This window comes from Mustela nigripes, chromosome 2, assembly GCF_022355385.1.
Source record: "Mustela nigripes isolate SB6536 chromosome 2, MUSNIG.SB6536, whole genome shotgun sequence".
Taxonomy (NCBI): domain Eukaryota; kingdom Metazoa; phylum Chordata; class Mammalia; order Carnivora; family Mustelidae; genus Mustela; species Mustela nigripes.
Window position 1 is genome coordinate 5,189,931 of NC_081558.1, and position 18,868 is coordinate 5,208,798.

At 55.7% G+C, this 18,868-nt stretch overlaps 1 protein-coding gene across 1 annotated transcript; it reads right to left on the bottom strand.

The window, feature by feature from the left end:
- Nucleotides 1–3,347: 3,347 nt before the first annotated feature.
- Nucleotides 3,348–17,123, bottom strand: RAB11B (RAB11B, member RAS oncogene family). Its single transcript, XM_059388837.1, has 5 exons — nt 17,014–17,123; nt 10,132–10,327; nt 9,214–9,407; nt 8,818–8,898; nt 3,348–8,213 (listed from the first exon to the last, which is right to left on the bottom strand). Exons 1-5 carry the CDS (start codon nt 17,051–17,053, stop codon nt 8,068–8,070), a joined length of 657 nt encoding a protein of 218 aa, XP_059244820.1. The 5' UTR covers nt 17,054–17,123; the 3' UTR covers nt 3,348–8,067.
- Nucleotides 17,124–18,868: the final 1,745 nt, after the last annotated feature.

Here is an 18,868-nt window from a genome sequence, read left to right on the forward strand (position 1 = left end):
TTTGTTGCCATTAGCACTCCTTAAGCCCAGATCATAGTCTCTAAATATCACTTCCAGTTGAATGAACCAGGGAACTTTGGGGAAATATCTGGTTCTGGGTCTGGGGCAGGAAATGTACAAGATGAACCTGGCACAATATGATACACCAGAAAGCACAGGTGTTCTCCAAGACATTATTACCTAGTAATGGGAGTCAACTAAAAAAAGCTCTCACTGGCCACAAGTGGAATAATTTGCCCTTCAGTAAGAGTAATGACTACAGTAGATCCAAAGACATTGGGGTGCCTTGGTGGCTCAGTCATTAAGCATCTGCCTTTGGCTCTGGTCCTGGTCCCAGGGTCCTGAGATTGAGCCCCCTGTTGCCCACCCCCCACTCAGTGGGGAGCCTGCTTCTCCCTCTCCCACTCCCCATGCTTGTATTCCCTCTCTCTCTGTCTTTCTCTCTGTCAAATAAATAAAATCCTTTAAAAAAAATATTAGAATAACATTGGGGCACCTAGCTGACTCTGAGTAGAACATGTCACTCTTTTTATTTTTTAAAGATTTTTTATGTATTTATTTGACAGAAATCACAAATAGATGGAGAGGCAGGCAGAGAGAGGGAGGGAAGCAGGCTCCCCGCTGAGCAGAGACCCCCAATGCGGGGCTGATCCCAGGACCCTGAGATCATGACCTGAGCCGAAGGCAGTGGCTTAACCCACTGAGTCACCCAGGCGCCCCAGAACATGTCACTCTTGATCTTGGGTTGTGAGTTCAAGTCCCACATTGGGCATAGAGGTTACTTTTTATTTATTTATTTTTTAAAGATTTTATTTATCTGACAGAGAGATCAAAAGTAGGCAGAAAGGCAGGTGGGGGGTGGGGAGCAGGCCCCTCGCTGAGCAGAGAGCCCGATGCGGGGCTTGATCCCAGGACCCTGAGATCATGACCTGAGCCGAAGGCAGAGGCTTAACCCACTGAGCCACCCCTAGAGCTTACTTTTTTTTTTTTAATGTCAAATTTACATCATAAAAGTTGCAGAAGTAATACACAGAGCTCTTTGCCCAAATTACCCAATTGTTAGCATTTCTGAATCCTTTATTTTTAGTAAAAATAAAATTTAAAAAAAAATCTCTAAGTAGGCTCCACACCAATGTAGCGTTCAAACTCACAACCCTAAGACCAGGAGTCACAGGCTCTATGGAATGAGCTGCCAGGCATCCCGAATCCTTTACTTTTTTTATTTAATTTTTTTTAAAGATTTTAATTGTCAGAGAAGGAGAGAGAGCACAAGCAGGCAGAGGGAGAGGGAGAAGCAGACTACCCATTGAGCAGGGAGCCTGACACTGGGCTCCAACCCAGGACTCTGGGATCATGACCTCAGCTGAAGGTGGACACTTAACTGACTGAGCCATCCAAGAGTCCCCCTTTATATTTTTTTAATATTGTCTCAAGTTTATTTATTATTTTATTTTCTTTTATTTCTTTTTTTTTAAGATTTTTTATTTATTTATTTGACATAGAGAGATCACAAGTAGGCAGAGAGGCAGGCAGAGAGAGGAGAGGAGGAAGCAGGCTCCCCACTGAGCAGAGAGCCCGATGCGGGACTCGATCCCAGGACCCTGAGATCATGACCCGAGCCGAAGGCAGCGGCTTAACCCACTGAGCCACCCAGGCGCCCCTTTATTTTATTTCTTTAAGTAATCTCTACCCCCCCCCCCATGTGGGGCTTGAACTCATGACTCCGAGATCAGAGTTGCATGCTCTGCTGACTAAGCCAGCCAGGCACCCCTTCAGTGTCTATTTTTCTTTGTTTCTCAGTGTAGGTTTCTCAAGTGTAAGCACGCTTGTCCACATCATCACAGGACCACCTTCAAAGCCAGAAAATTAACATTGATCCCATATTACCACGTAATTCCCAAAGCCCATTCAAAGTTTCCAATAGAGTCCTTTAAAGCTCCGGCATCCATTCCCGATCACACTTTGTGTCTTTCTACCCCCCGGTGTCGTTCATGCTGCAATAGTTCTTCCATCTTTGTCTTTCATGACCTTGATAGTTTTGAAGAGTATGAGCTAGTTATTTTGTAGAAAGTTCCTCAGTTTATGTTTGTCTAATATTTTGTTAGGATTTGTGCATTTGGAAAAGGAACTGCAGAAGCGATAGTGTTCCCAGTGCATATGTTAGGAAGCATAGAATGTTGATTTCTTCAATTACTGAGTATGCCAGCCTGGTTAAAAAGTGTCTGCCAGGTCTCCAGCCTGAGATAGTATGTTGCACTTGTCAATAGTGCTTTATGGGAAAATTCTTTGAAATTGATCAGATATCTCTGGTTCCTCAACAAATCTTCTCCTGGTAGGTTTATTTATTTTTTTAAAAAGATTTTATTTATTTATTTGATACAGAGAGAGAGAGAGATCACAAGTAGGCAGAGAGAGAGGGGGAAGCAGGCTCCCTGCCGAGCAGAGAGCCGGATGTGGGGGATCCCAAGACCCTGGGATCATGACCTGAGCCAAAAGTGGAGCCTACCCAGGTGCCCCACCTGGTAGGTTAATTAACTGCTGATGACACTTGAATGAATTAATGTTTTAATTTTGTTGTGGTGGTGGTTACTTCAGACAAGGAGGGTTTTATTTTTACTTACAAGAATTCTGGAGGAGAATGGCTGCTGGCACTGGTTTGGTCAAATGAGTGATCAAATGCTTTGGTCTGAGAGGCTCTTTTTTTTTTTTTAAGATTTTATGTATTTATTTGACAGAGAGAAATCACAAGTAGATGGAGAGGCAGGCAGAGAGAGAGAGAGGGAAGCAGGCTCCCTGCTGAGCAGAGAGCCCGATGCATGACTCGATCCCAGGACCCTGAGATCATGACCTGAGCTGAAGGCAGCAGCTTAACCCACTGAGCCACCCAGGCACCCCTGGTCTGAGAGGCTCTTAACCTTTTTCTCATGATAGTGAGACAGCTGTCGTGGTTCCAGGCATCACATCCTCAGTCAAGGCAGGAAGAAGGGAGTGGCATGGACGTGTTACCTCGCCTTTTTTTTTTTTTTTAAATCAGATAATGGTTGCCAAATGTTGATTTTTTTTCCTTATATACTAGCTCAACAAAGTGTTCCAAAGTGGCTTTTTCTTGTATTTTTGCCTGTTCCAGCTCCGGAAGCAACCATTTCTCCAGGAAGCCCTGGTTCCCCATTAAAGATCAAGATCTGGGTGCTGGTGTGCTCACAGCTATTGTATTATCAATTCTTACTTTTCTCATTGCAATACATTTGTACGTATGTACCTATATATAGACATTTATCTACCTATATACCATCTGCCCATCCATCCATCCATCCACCCATCTTTAAAACCATGAGTGCACACCAATATCCCTAATTTTTTTAAGATTTTATTTATTTGACAGAGAGAGACACATCGAGAGAGGGAACACAGGCAGAGGGAGTGGGAGAGGGAGAAGCAGGCTTCCCACTGAGCAAGGAGCCCGATGCGGGGCTTGATCCCTGGAGCTGGGATCATGACCCCACCTGAAGGGAGACAATGACTGAGCCACCCAGGCGTCCCAGATTTACTCATTTTCCACTCCCCTGCCCCATGTGAAAGCTAACTCCTAGATACACACTAGTCAAGACCCAGTCCCAAACATATACCTCCTAACCAATTCCATTCCCATCCGGCACACTGTTTGAAAGCTTGTCCCCAACGAAGGAGTAAATCCATGCATTTTAACTCAAAAACAAAACAAAACAAAACAAACAAAAAAAAAAACCAGTCACTTTTGAAGCCTTCATGGGAACCAGTTCAAAATCTTGAAACTTATGAAATTCAGAAATTGACAAGAAAGGGACAAACGTAAGTATTTATGCTGACCTTTACAATCTATCTGGACCTCAGGTTAATCACACAGATGAAGAGACACTTCTCTTTATAGATATATTCCAGAAATAAACGCAGAAGGCTAGATTTTGAATACAACAGATTTGTAACCCCTAATGGACTGTGAATCTAGGTAATGCTTTGCAGCCGCTACAAACAACACAGATAAGAGACCCGCTGGCATCGTCTGTCTCCTGATGTGTGCACACAACTCCTACAGAGGGCTCAGCCCTAAATCTGATCAAACTCTAGATCCAGCTGTTCATTTACAGGAAATGCAGGGGACAAAGGCCCAAGGGAAATAACACCATAGGTCCATAGAGACCAAAAGCAGATTGGTGGTTGCCGGGACTAGGGAAAGGGAAATAGGGAGGAAATGCTAAATGGATATGAGGTTTCTTTTTGGAGCGGTGAAAAAAAAATTCTGAATTAAAGTGTAGTGTTTGCACAACTTTGTGCAGGTACTAAAAACCACTGGATGTGCATTTTAAAATGAATGGTGTGCCTGCGTGGTTCGGGTCATGATCCAGGGGTCCTGGGATCAAGCCCCATATCGGGCTCCTTTCTCAGCAGGAAGCCTGCTTCTCCCTTTCCCTCTGCCTGCTGCTCCCTCTGCTTGTGTTCTTTCTCTGTCAAATCAATAAATAAAATCTTTCTTTAAAAAGATTTTATTGATTTGACAGACAGAGGTCACAAGTAGGCAGAGAGGCAGGCAGAGAGAGGGGGAAGCAGGCTCCCTGCCGTGCAGAGAGCCGGATGCAGGACTGGATCCCAGGACCCTGAGAGCATGACCCGAGCCAAAGGCAGAGGCCTAACCCACTGAGCCACCCAGGCACCCCAATAAATAAAATCTTTTAAAAAAAGAAATATTTAGATGGGGATCATGTCTGGGATTTGCACACAGGAAGAGAATGGGGTCAAGCCAGATTGGTTGAAGCTGGGTAGTGGGCTTATCATTAAGACTATTCTGCCTTTTATTTTTTTTTTAAGATTTTATTTATTTGATAGTGAGCAAGCAGAGAGAGAGAGAATGATCATACAGCGGGGAAGGGCAGAGGGAGAGGGAGAAGCAGACTCCCCACTGAGCAGGGAGCTCGACATGGGACCCTGGGAACATGACCTGAGCTGAAGGCAGACACTTAACTGACTGAGCCACTCAGGCGCCCCTTTCGCTCCACTTTTTTTTGTTTTTTTTGTTTTTTTGTTTTTTAAGATTTTATTTATTTGTGAGAGAACGAGAGCACAAGCCAGGGGAGCCGCAGGCAGAAGCAGCAGCAGCAGACTCCCCACTGAGCGAGGAGTCTGATGTGGGACTGGTTCCCACAATCCTGGGATCATGACCCGAGCTGAAGAAGGATGCTTAACCGTCTGAGCCACCCAGGTGCCCCTCTCCACTTTTAAATGACATAATTTATTTAGGTTAACACAGTTTATGGAAAAATTAAACCCAGAGTTACCCAGTGACCCAGCGATCTCATTTTTGACTATCTACCCAAAAGAATGGAAACCAGGGACCTGAGCACCTATTGTACACCCGCGTTCATCACAGCATGGTGCACGACCCCCAGCAAGTGGAAGCAACCCAAATATCCGCTGATGGATGAATGGATAAATGGGAAGTGGGACGTCCGTACAAGGCATGATCGTTCAGCCTTTGATTAGAAGGGAAAGCCTAACATCCACTGCAACACCAAAGAACCCTGAAGACATTGTACTAAGTGAAATAAGCCGGTCACGAAAGAACCATGGTGTATGATTCCACTTACAGGAGGTCCACTCAAGGAGTCAGATTCACAGACAGGAAGTAGACGGTGGGTGCCAGGGATGGGGCAGGGGCGGTGGTGTGGGGAGATGGTATTTCACAGGGCCAGAGTCTCAGTTTTCCAAGACAAAGAGTTCTGGAGACGGATGGTGGGGGCCGTTGCTCAAAACAATGTACTCTGAGCTGTACGCTGAAAAATGGTCAAGATGGCCAATATGATGTTGTCTATTTTGCCATTACGGAAAGACTAACGAACAGGGCCTGGCACTGAGGGACATGCTGGGCTTCCTACATCACGGAAATCAGAGTAACTGAAACGACATGGCTGGACTGTGACCCTCAGGGGGACAGTGCTGCTGTCAGTCTTGTTCCCTTGTATGTGCCTCGGGCCTGGCCAGTCCACGGAGGTGCAGGAAAGATCTAATCTCTGGACTGCCTGAAACCTTCCAGGGTGCCTCATTACTTCACCGGGACTCCCTGAAGCCTCTGCCCTCTCTCTGCCCTCCCATGCGCACCCTGCCCGAATCCAGATTCAGCGCCCCCAGGATCTGAGTGAATGGCCACTGGAGTGTGTGTGGCCTACTAGATCCCGCGCTGTCCTGTTGCTGGCCTTGGCTCAGGATGTCCCCTGGCCTGGAGCACACACCTTGGGTCACTCCAGCTTCCCTACCGAACAGCCCCCTGTGTCTCAGGGCTCCTCTGGAACACTGCCTGGGTTTGCCCAGCTAGCCAGGCAGGACAGCCAAAGCCTGACATTGGGAGGGAGTAGACCCTGGTCTCTGCCGGTTCTTCTAGGGGTCAAGGGTATAAGTGGCTTCAGCCAGAGGGTAGAGCTTCTAGAACAGGGGCAGGCACTCTGGTGAGTGTCCTCTGGAGAGGACACATTGGGTCACATGGTCAGGGCAGGGATCAGGGTGGGGGGAGATAGCGACACTTCCTCCATAGTGACAAATGGCCCTCAGGCCATCTCTGCCCACATGGACCAGGGGAGAAGCTGGATCCTGGGCAGAGGCAGCGAAACTCCAGGCCACCTGCCTCCCCTCCATCACCAGCATCCTCCCTTTGGGCCTCCTTAAAGGTCAGCCTGGGATCAGGCGAGCTGGGGTGGCAGCGGCATGACCAACGTCCCCTGGATGAGCCCCTTTTGCCTGTCCTTGGCAGGACCCCAGAGGAGGTAGCAGCCACGGGCAGCAGATGGAAGCGGGGACAGTCCAATCCCAGGGCTGGGAACAGGGAGCAGTAGGTACAGCTCAGCCCCTGCCAAGGGGCACCCTCATCTCCGAGAAGAAGTTGAATACATCCCCCAGCCACAGGGTCAGCTAGGAGAGGGTACCCACCCCTCCCCCGCAGGCCAAGGGCCCTGCGCCCAGCTCGTGGGCCTCCGCACTGTCCCAGGTGGTGCTTGGACCTGGTCTTCTAGCTCCCTGTGGGGCTGAGCCAGGTGGAGGCAGCCCGCAGCAGGACGTGTGCCTCGGGGAGCAGGGGGCCCAGGCGTGGCCGCCTGGCGGAGAGAATGAAGACAAAGGTGCAGCGGGAGGTTTCTGTACAGGAAGTCGGATTATACATTTTAGTAAGGGGCGGGAGAAATGAGGCATCAGGGCAACAGTGCAGGGGGCTACAGGGAGAAGAAGAGATGGAGAGCTGGGGTTTGGCGTCAATCTTACAAAGTGTATAAAGAATCTGTGTTTCTCTACAATAACAAAAAAACCAAAGGCTACAAGAGCGGTTGTATATACAAAACACGGAGATATTGCTTCACTTGCAAACGGGTTCCTGACCAGACGGGAGACAAGACAGAGAGGGGCACAGGGAGGGGCTGGAGAGCGCGCTGCGTGCAAAAAAGGAGGGAGGGGGGAGAGGGGTCTTCCCCCAGCATAAATCTACAGGCAGGAGCTGGAGTCGCGCACGCACGGGAGAGGTCGAAGGCGTGTGCCGGTGCTGGCTGTGCGTGGGGGAGCAGGGGGGCCGGGAGCCAAGAGTGTCCGCCTGTCCCGGCCCCCTGGCGCCTTGCTCTTCGAGCATCAGCTCGGAAGGGGGTTCTGGATGGGGATCGGGGGACCGGTGGGGCCAACTGGCCACAGAGGGAGGGAGGCAATCGCTCCCTGGAGTCTGCCATGGAAAGCTGGAGAAGCCCGCTTGGCGCGCCCCTCCTCCGTGCCTCTGACCGGCCCTTCTAGGCTGCCACCCTCCCTGGCCCGCCGAGATGCACACCGGGACCCCAGAAAAGCAGGCGTGGCAACCCGGGCGTCTGGCTTTCCTCGAGCGGGAGAGCAGGTGCCACTCAACTCCTGTTCTTCCTGGGCCCCCGCCAGCCATGCGGAGCTGGATGTGAGGGCAGGAGCCGGTCACGGTCACGGTCACGGAGGGACGGAGAGGGCGGGGCCGGGGAGCGCAGCGCGGGGCGGGGCGGGCAGAGGATGAGGACGCCTGTGCTTGCGCGGGGCGCAGGGCGCTCACAGGTTCTGGCAACACTGCAGCTTGCTGGGTTTCTGTCCGTCAGTGGTGGGCGGCACGCTGATGTCCACCACGTTGTTGCCGGGGGACTCGTCGTGGGCTGCGCGGTCCGCGATCTGCTTCTGAGACACGATGCGGTAGATCTCTGCAGGTGGGGGAATGTGGGGTGACCCATCTGGCCTCCAGGGAGCACAGTCCCCTGGGCGGAGCCCAAAACCTCCTCTCAAAGGACCCCCCCTTTACCCTGTGGGGCACCCCCATCACATTGGGGTGGGGGTAAATGGTGGCAGAGGCTGGGCCCCTGGGGGCTCCCACCGGGACACCCGATGCTGGCTGGGTGCCCAGCAAGGGCAGGTCCCGTGTCTGGTCAGGGAAGTCCCGCCCTGCCCGCCCCCCTTCAAGCCTGGCCTGTTCTCCTGTAAGATCAGAGGCCCCTCCTCCTCAGAATAAACGCCCAGGGGCCCCGTGCCTCTGTGGCTGACCCAGCGGGCTGTTCTCCAGTGGGGCCACAGCAGAGGGCCCCACGGCAGCCAGGTGGAGGGTGTCTCTATGTCCTCAGGATCTGCCCTGATCCCATGAAGCGTGCCATGTCTGTCCGGTCTGTCCAGACCGGACTGTGGCTTTCGAGACTAAAGCTTCAGGCAGGGGCTATGCTCTGGAGCAGGCAACCGGGCGGGGGTATCCTCCCCAGGCCCACACACAGGGAGCATGCTGGGGTAACTGTGATGCCAGCCTAACTCTGTGACCACCTGTGAGGATGTTCTTGAAAGCTTCCTCGACGTTGGTGGAATCCAATGCTGAGGTCTCAATGAAAGACAAGTTGTTCTTTTCTGGAACAAAAAGAATATTTCCCAGGTTGGCGGTGGGGCTTGCCTGGCCCAAGAACTGAATGGTGGGGGCCAAAGAGATAGGACTGAGACGCCCAACCCTCAGGAAGGGGATGCTGGCTGAGGCCCGGGACACAGTGAAGATGGCAGCGGACTGGGGCAGAGGTGAGCTGCCTGCCTTCCAGATGCTTCTCTGATGCCTCAGTCACAGTCCCACTTTTAGGAATGTGGCCCCCGGGGGAGGCCCCGGGCAGGCGTCCCCCAGTGACACCCATGCTGTACCCCAGCCACACCTGTTCCGGCCCCTCCGCGCCTCACCTGCAAAGGCACGAGCCTCGTCAGTGGGCACAGCCCGCAGGTGGCGAAGGTCACTCTTGTTGCCCACGAGCATGATGACGATGTTGCTGTCAGCGTGGTCCCGCAGCTCCTTCAGCCAGCGCTCCACGTTCTCGTAGGTCAGGTGCTTGGCGATGTCGTACACGAGCAGCGCACCCACTGCGCCGCGGTAGTACCTGCGGGGGACAGCATGTGAGCCAGGGGCCTCCCAGGCTCTGTGTGCAGCAGCCCCTTGGCCCCCATACCTGGGGCAGGGAGGCACAGAGCCCGCCCGAGGCACAGTGGCCCAATGGGACTTGGCCGGTTGGACCACCAAGGAGACTGATGGACACCCAGCCATTCCACGGGATTAGGGACTTGAGAAGGTGACCAGGCCTCAGTGGCGTCCCAAGGGCACACGTGACCAACAGGAAATGGCAGGATGCTGGGGGGGTGTCTAGGAAGAGGCAGCCCCAGTGGGTCCTGGTAGCAGGGACCGCAGGGAGGCAAGGGGTGCCAGGCCTCTGCGGGCGGACGGGATGAGGGCGGGACAGTGTCTGAGCTGAAGCACAGAGGGAAGGTGGGGGCAGACAGGCAGGGCAGGCGAGCAGGCGAGCAGGCAGGGCTGGGGGGCGGGCAGAGGGTACAGCCAGCATCCGGTGAAACCACAGTGCCTCAAGGGATTCCAGAGCTCAGAGGGACCACAGGACATGCCTACCCTAGGGTCACAGTGTGGCCAGGACTGGACACTGGTCTTCCCGACAGTCGCATAGCTCCCGGAGGTCTTGTACCTCCCCCTGCCCCCCCCCCCAACTCTCAGAGGTGTGCTCTCCCTTTCTTCTGCCGAACTCCTACCCATCCCGCAGGGCCCACCGGCCCCACACCCATGGCTTCCTACGCCGCCCCAGCCCTGTCACTCACGCGGAGGTGATGGCCCGGTAGCGCTCCTGGCCAGCGGTGTCCCAGATCTGCGCTTTGATGGTCTTGCCGTCCACCTGGATGCTGCGGGTGGCAAACTCCACGCCAATGGTGCTCTTGCTCTCCAGGTTGAACTCGTTGCGGGTGAAGCGTGATAGCAGGTTGCTCTTCCCCACGCCCGAGTCCCCAATGAGCACCACTTTGGGGGCAGGAAGGAGAGAGGTGAGAATCTGCAGGCCAGCTACCCTGAGCCAAGACCCATACACCACCCACATCCACCTGCACGACCGTCAGTGACCCCCTGGGCGCTGCACAAACTGGGAAAGCCAACATCAGAGCAGTTGGAGCCGTCCTGGAGCCCAAGGCACCGTATTTCCTGTGATGCAGAAGCAAACAGAGGCTTTGGACTTCCAGAAACAGCCACCGTGGACAGAGCAACACCTCTGCTGTCTCAGGTCCTTCAGAGCAGGGCTGCCCCAAGGGCGTACGGACCCAGATATCCCAGAGGGTGCAGAGTGGAGATCCGTTAACCCCTGAACCTCCCCTGCAGCCTGGTGGCCAAGAAGTCTCCAGGGCTGGGCAACCTTGGGTGAGTCACTTAACCTCTCTGGGCTGCCTTTTCTGCAAGAGGGGGACTTGAGGAGAAAAGGCAGAAGCAGAACTCCACTAGCATCTAGCATGCTAAGGCAGGCGGCGGGGGGGTGGGGATGGGGGTTATTGCTAGGTTCTTACCTACAAGGGTCTGCCACTGGAGTTCTAAGCCACAGGAAATGAGAAGCCTCACCCCCACGCCGAATCCTCCTGGGCAGGGTGGAGCAGGCCCCTCCCATCTATCCCCGTATCCCTCTCTTCATTAAGTTTCCTACCCCAGCCAGAGAAGCAACACCTCTAGGGGCCAAGGCGCCCCAGGCTCTGTGGTAGGGTCACATGAGATGGTCCAGGAGGGGTGTGAGCCCAAGAGGCTGTCCTTAGACCCAGGGCACGCTGGAGTCTCACGTCTGTGTATGCACAGTGTGAGCTGCACATGCATGCGTGGGTATGTGTGCCGTGTATAAGAAACAACACAGGGCCGTCTGACCAGACACTCCAGGTGGAAACCACATGGATCCCCTCCACGTGTGGACCTTGGCCTCTGACACCCAAAGGTGCGTCTGTCCAGTGGAAAGCCATGGGGGTTGTAGGCTTGGTCACCCACACCCAAGTCCTTCCTCGATGGAAAGTTGTGTGTGTGCATGGCCAAATTCCCACAGCTTCTGACCATCTTCCTGCGCCTGCCCCAGCCCGCCCCAGCCGCGCGCGCCCCCGCGTCCTTGCGGTGACTCTCACAGCAACCACCAAGCTGTTTTCCTGGAGGCCGCCAGAGGGCGCAGGTGCCCACAGCCCTTGGGGCTCCCACCTCCCAGAGGTAAAAGTCCAAATCCTCCCTGAAGTCCAAAAGGCCTTGCACTACTGCCCCTCGCCCACCCCGCCGTCCCCTCCTCCCTCTCTCCCCTTCGCCCATTCTTCTGCAGCCACAGGGGCCTCCTTGCTGGGCCTCCGAGATACACAGAGGCGCCCTGCGCTCGCCTATACCGTTCTTCCCCCAGGTACGTGCCTGGTATCTGCCCCCTTCTCCTCGGTGGGGTCCCACAATGGCACCCAGTGGGTGGAGGAGGCAGACCCTCACTGTCATCCTCTTAAAAGCCCTCACCCCTCCCCACCTGCCTTTCCTCCACAGCTCCCCCCTCCCCCAACCCTCTCACGCTCTCCCCAGCCTATTCGGCCACAGGGGTGGGCATCTCAGGCAGCCCGAGTCCCTGCTGTGCCCCCAGGACCTGGTGCAGTGCCCAGCACCCAGAAAGCACCCGATCGCTGTCTGCTGGACAAACAAACCCAAAGTGGCTTGTGTAGTCTCCCAGCCCCACCTCCTTCCACACCTGGAAGATGCCCAGGTTACCATCCTCAGGCCATAGGGGAGGCAGGGGGCAGGCAAGACAGCCTCTCTGGGTGGGCTGCTCTAGAGCCAAGAATACTAAGAAGGAGCAGAATGCTTAATGAGTCTGTCTAGTGAAAGCCCCTGATGTGCACCAACTCCCACGAGTCTCTTGTAACCCTACAAGTCAGGCAGCAGGACAATGCCGGGCCTATTTGTAGGCCCCACTCTACCTCCCAACCCTGCTCACCAGACAGGGACTTGCCCAGGGCCACTGGGCTGGAAAAGTGGTCTGTCAGCATTTGAACCCACATCTCCTGCGTCTGGGGCCGAGCTCAGGGCTCTGGGTCCAGCCTCCTCCTCTCGCACTGTCCGGGGCATCCTGACCCTCGGCGTAGCTGGTAAACTCCTGCTCATCCTTCAGAACCCCTCAAGCCAGGCCTCTCCTCTCCCCGCTAACCCCTCGTGGCCTGGCCTCCATGACGTGGTTGATAACGAGGCCAGTGTTGTCTCATGCCCGACAGAAGCCTGGGAGCTGACCTCAGAGAAAGGAGGAAAGAGGTGCAGACGGACATGGGCCTGTGGCTCTAGACCATACTGTGGGGCTCACCACCTACACCCACAACCTCTCACCTCCTTCCCAGGTGGCCTCGCAGACCTGGCCAAGGCCGGAGAGGCTGGCTCACAATTCTTACGCCCTTGGAAACGGAACAGGAGAGAAGGCCTTGTGCCATCCCTACGCCCTCGCTCCCTTCCAGCCTGGGCCCCATCATCTCCGCTCTGGCCGAGCCACCAATCTCCTCGGCACTTCAGGGCCAGGCCCAGCCCTAAAGTCTTTGTGACTGTGTTCTCAGGCCCAGCCCAGGGGCAAATGTTCCAATTATCCTTTCCCTTATACAGCCGGGGGACACTCAACCCACAGTGACCAAGTTCCCGGCCCAGGATCACCAAGTGAGAAAGTGGACGCCAGAGCAGGAGGAGAGCCCCCAGCCCCTGCCCAGCTGAGCGGCAGGAAGGCCCGGCTGCTCGGACTGGCCCGTGGAGAGAGGTGCCCAGGGCGGCAGCAGCCAAGCTGGCCCCATGTGCAGGGTAGGAATGAGAACAGCATTGTCCTGGGCACAAGCGATCTGCTGTCTTGGGGAAATAAAGGGCCCTTGAGGACACAGCCCCTAGAATTTCCACAGAAGTCGGTGGCATCACTGGCCGGGAAATAGCACCCCCCCACCCCAACATGCCACTTGGCTGGCGGAGCAGGCGAGCGCAGTTGGCACAAACAAAGAGCGGCACCTCTTGAAGCCCTGGGTCCTCCGACCTGCCCCATGACAGTGTGGCACCCCTGGGGCCTGCCCGCTGACACTCAGGTGGACTGTGGCCATTTGGGTGGGAGGGGGCGGGCACCCCTACCCAGGCATAGCAGGCCCCTGCTTCTCCCCCAGGAAGCCAGCCCTGACCATCCCAGGGCCCAGAGACTGGCCCTTGGGGGCAGTCCCACCACAGTTATATTCTGGGGAATCAGAGCAGAGGACAGATCGGGGCCCAAAGCCAGGGCACAGGCAAGGCCACCGTGGGCCAATGGGGGAAGATGGCATGCTTTGGTCCTTACCGGTGGGTCTGGGGGGGGGGGGGGGGCCCTGCCCAGGCTGGAGAGCACGAAGGCTGCCTCAGGAGCACTCAGCAGAGGAGGGTGAGCACAGGGCTGGCCTGTTTCCTGGCTGCTACTCTTCCCTCGCCCCCTTTCCTAAAAGGACTCATCGATGGCACAGGGGTGGACAGACCCCAGGGGACGTGGTCCTGGGCTACCCCAGCAGCTTCCCACTTCAACCCACATCCTCAGAGGCCAGGTGAGTGGCCAGGGGCCTCTCAGAAGTCCCTGGTGGCCCTTGGGGACATAGCTGCTCCCGCTGTGGATCCCACAGTCGGGTCCAAGCCAAAAGAGGTCAGGGTTGCCCCAAGGGGCTGATCTGTAGGCTGGGAAAATGGCCCATGGCTGACAGGATAAAATGTTTAGCAGGCTGAACATCAAAATCTAAAATTAGGTACAAAAAAACAACCTTACTTGGGAGGGGGGAGATGCTCAGTGAGGAAAACACCCTGGGGGATCTGCTGGCCTTGGTCTTGGGAGGTCAGCGGAGCCAACGTGTGATGTGGCTGCCAAAATTACCACGGCGGTGGCCAGAGGGTGAAGCAGGGGGCAGTCAGTGTCCCAAGTGGGAAGTGTGGCCCCTCTGTGCCAGGGGAAGGGACAGAAGTTACTAAAGCCTAGGGGAGGCTGAGCACAGGGTCAGGGGCAGGACGATCGCTGGCCCTCTCCTCCTGAAGGGCCCCTCGGACCAGGCGACGGGGCTGTGGAGCCTCAAGGTAAGGAAGTTGGCCCCTGTCAACCCTTCTGGTGTGGTCTCTACTTGGGACACCTCTCTAATGCCCATACCTGATCCTCTGCAGGCCACGGGGTCTCATGAGGGTCCCGGGGACAGTATACTCAGGCTTCTAATGCTGTCTTCCCACGGCAAGCGGTGTGACAGTGGTGACTTGCCTACCTGCTGGCTTCTCTCGTTCCTTCTTTATGTGCCAGACCCATACAGTTTCCTTTTCCCATTTGAGTGAAAAATGGAGTGGATTTCAAGAGAAACATGCAGAGGTAATTGGGAGACCTTCAACAAGACACACGAGTGACCGTGAGGTCTCAGATGCTGGCAATTTGGGAAATACTGACCTTGTGGGTTTGACTTTCACTTCTAACCCTGTGTGAGCAGGGCACCTGCTGACTCAGAAAAGGAGGCTAGTGGGGAAGGGCAGCAGGGCAGGCGGCCCCCACCTGCACCCCCACCCTGTACCAGTGGCCACCCTGTGAACCCAGATCTGGGCTTCCAGTAAGCGGACTCGGGGATGAATCCCAGGAAGCGCACAGCCGCTCCATTGCCCCTGACCCAGTAACTGGACTTCTGGGAACGTACTTCAAGGAAATAACCCAAAGGGCAAAGGATGACTAGTGCAAATACTTGAGCTGGGTTATTTATAACAGCAAGCGGCTGAAAATAACAAGTGGGCAATGGCCCCAGAAACCTGGAGGTGATGATTGGGGTTAAGGTCCCCTGCCCTGGCAGTCCAAATCCAGGTGGGTGTCCAATGGGCACCTGGGGAGTAGTGGCCTCAGGGCTCCAGCTGCAGGATGGGAGGCCTGTCCACCTGTGGCCAGTCTGTTTGGGGGACTCACGGAAGAGCTTCCCCTGCCTTTAACGTGAGACCTCAGGGCGCAGACAGCACCGGGGATAACCGCTGACCACACAGCTTCACCTGCTAGTGACTTAGGAGCCTGCACGCAGCTCCCCAGGCCTACGGCGCCATGTGACAACCCTGAGCCTCTGTGCAGGCACTCCCCCAGCCCAGAAGCCTTTTACCATGTGGATATCCCAGGTAGGGAGCACTCTACCCTACTCTCCATGTCCCCAAGGTCCCCAGGCTTCCAGCCTCACAATGTGGGATGATACCACGGACACAGTGGTCAGTGTCGGACACGGACCACGCTCCCAGCGACAGCTAGGCTTCCCTGGCGAGGGGGATGCGGCCAGCCGCTGGTGTGGGAGGCAGACCCTCACACGGCAGGCAGAAGGACAAGGTACCTCATGCGGACCCAGAGGTAGCTATCAAGGGCAACCATTGTCAGCCAGGGAGCCCCAACAGACGGCCCGTGGCCTGGCCAAAGGCCAGGCTGGCACAGAAGGCACTGTGAAGTCTGTGACTCTTTTTTTCTTTTTTTTTAAAGACTTTATTTTTAATTGATCTCCACACCCAAAGTGGGGCTGGAACTTACAACCTGGAGACCTAGAGCTGCATACTCTACCGACTGAGCCAACCAAGCGCCCCTAAAGCCAGTGACTTAAGTCACTCCACAACCCCAGCAACGTGGAGGGACTCTCCCCAGCTTGAGCGGCCAGGCAAGGGAGCTGGGTGAGCAGTGGCTGCCTCACCTGCCAAGGCCGTACTGCAGGCTCCTAGAGTCCTCTGTCCCCGGGGCAGGGGCGATCCTCCAGCAGGTTGGCCGAAGGCCAGTCCATCAGTGCGCATGTGCTGGGGGAGGTGGTCTGACAGGCTTAGTCCCACATACACTCCTTGGGTGGTACAGCCCTCAGCTGACAGCCCTGGGTTCAAATCCTGCTCCAACACTTTGCAAACCTGCTCTGTCTCTCTGGGATCTCAGTTTCCAGGTCCCTAGAGGCTGGATACTACCGACGACCTCGCAGGACTGGGGTGAGCATTTCAGTGAATCCGTGAAGTGCTCAGAGAAGGGCAGGCACTTGAGTAGCTCTATTAAGGGTTCTAAGAGCTCAAAGATATTGTTACTGTTAACCACCAAGCCTTCGGTCCGCCACACACGGTCCCCCCGCCAGGCGCCCTTTCCACGCAATTCTGGGTCGGCACCCCAATCCAGGGTCCCCCACCACGCATGTCCCCTCGCGTCCTCGCCCTTCCCGGGCCCCGCCCCCAGATACGTTGCCGCCAATCAGGACCGGCTCCTCCCACTCCGTGAGAGCACCACCCCCACCTGCCCCGTCCCAGCCCACTTCTTGGGCACGCCCACCGCACCCTAGCCCCGCCTCTGACGGCCCCGCCCCCATCGCGAAGGGAGCTTTCCACCCAGCCCGGCCCGCCAAATGCTGGGGAGACCCCGCCCCCAGAAGCCCCGCCCCTAACGGCCTCTCCCACCGCTTGGGGCCCCACCCACTCCCGGCCCCGGCCCCGCCTCGGCGCATCCAGAGCCCCCGGGCCTCTGTGGGCCACCCGCTCCGCACGGCCGCACACTCCAGCCCAAAGCCGACCGAGTCCAAACTACCCCGGCCTTGCCGGCTGCCTAACCCGCCGGGCCCCAAGTCCCGGGCTCCGGCCTGGGCCTAACGGCCTGGAGCGTAGCCTCAACCCGCCTGCCCGCATCCTCGCTACCGTCCCCTCGCCCGTCTCTGTCCCACAGACCGCACCTTTGAATAAGTAGTCGTACTCGTCGTCCCGGGTCCCCATTGTCCTGGCGCTTCCGGCGGGATCGGCGACTCCGCAGCCCCACCACAAACACCCGACGGGGGCGGAGCCGGCGCCGCGCAGAGCGGCGGGTGGATGACCAATCAGAGGCGGGTAGCGTGTCGACCGGCACCCAGGGAAGCCAATCACAGGCGGAAGCAAAGCTTCAGGGGTGGGCGCCGTCTGGAATCCACCCTTCTCGCCTTCGGTCTCCTGGAGAAAGGCGGAAGGAATGCGGACCTTTCTGAAGTGACGGCCGCATCAGCCTATCAGATGTAGTCTCTGGAAGGCGGGGCGGAAGACTGTAAGAATGAAACAGATTGATGGAGCGAGTAACCAATGACAGGCTTGATTCAGACGGTCCGGGATTACCGAGAGGACTGTCCAGGAAGGGAAATGGGGCTACGTCCAGGTGATGTTACGCTAGTTAACGTCCCAATGACGTCATAGGTTAATCCGCGCTGCTCTGCTTCCCCCCCCCCCCCCCGCCCGCCTCCTCTTGCCCTCCCGGTATATGACCGTTTCCGGGCCTCTGAGAGGGTTTACCCCCCCCCCCCCATCTAGGGGTTCCCTCTCCGCCCTTGGTTGGGTTTCCATCACTATATTCGTGAGTCATTAAGGTACCCCTGCTACCTCAGTTTCCTCCGCTGCATGACGGGAGAAAACCACTTCGTGGAGTCTTTGGAAGATAACTAGATCATCTGGAGACCTAACGACATACTAAGTCAACCGTCCACTTTCTGTCATTAAGCCTTTAACAAGGACTTATAAAATCCTTCCAGGACGTCGGACTCTCCAGCACGATCTCCCCTTCTCTATCCCCTTGCCCCGTGTTTTCCCACCTTCCTGCCCCCCAGGATTTACCACTACCTGACATTAGACTGTATTTCTGGGGGCGCCTGCCTGGCTCAGCCGGTGGAGCATATGCGACCCTTGATCTCAGGGTCGTGAGTTCAGGCCCCATTTGGGCGTAGTGCTTATTTAATGTGTGTGTGTGTGTGTGTGTGTGTATATTTCTTGATGCATTGATCTCTGTAGTCTCCTGCCAACGGAGCATCAACCCCATGAAGGCAAGGGCTCTGTCTGTCACTGCTGGTGCAATGTCCCCAGTGCTGAGTAAATATTTGATCAGTGATGAATAATGTAACCAGAGAGCTCTGTGGTGGTGATTTTTTATAACTATAATTATAATTATCACAGTTGCCTCCTAGACCTCATCCCTCCGTTGTCCAGCAGGCATCCGAGACACTAATTAGTCCTCTTTTCCCATATCCGCTCCTCCTTCTGTGACTCCATGTACCCCACGTTACCCCCGCCTCCATTCCCTCCCCTCCCCCTGCCCATCTCATAGCGGGAGGTCGTGGATTCTTCTCTCCTCCTCTTTTAGTCACCTGCTTCTTCCCGCCCTCCCTTCCCTCAGTTGTCTTACTGTCTTTCTCCTCCCTCCTGAATTCCCGACCACTTCTCACCCCCACTATTGCCACTACCTCCATCCTGGCCCCAACATCACTCTCTGGACCTGAACTGTTGTCTGTGCCCAGATCTCCGTGCTCTGCCCTCACCCCACACAGTCTGTTTTTTTCCACAGGAGTCAGAGGAATCCTTTTTTCCTTTTTTTTTAAAGGGAGGTTCTATGCCCAACACGAGATTCAGTCTCACCACCCCAAGATCAGGAGTCACATAGTCCACAGGCTGAGCCAAGCAGGAGCCCCAATCAGAGGAGTCTTTTAAAACAAGTCAGGGCCCCTTGGTGGCTCAGAGGGTTAAGCCTCTGCCTTTGTCTCAGGTCATGATCTCAGGGTCCTGGGATCAAGCCCT

Excerpts from the sequence above, each read along its gene's own strand:
- RAB11B (XM_059388837.1), bottom strand. The coding sequence starts at position 17,053 with ATGGGGACCCGGGACGACGAGTACGACTACTTATTCAAAG. Across the intron at positions 9,408-10,131 it reads TACCGGGCCATCACCTCCGC|GTACTACCGCGGCGCAGTGG; the intron begins GTGAGTGACAGG and ends TGTCCCCCGCAG. Across the intron at positions 8,899-9,213 it reads CGAGGCTCGTGCCTTTGCAG|AAAAGAACAACTTGTCTTTC; the intron begins GTGAGGCGCGGA and ends TTTTTGTTCCAG.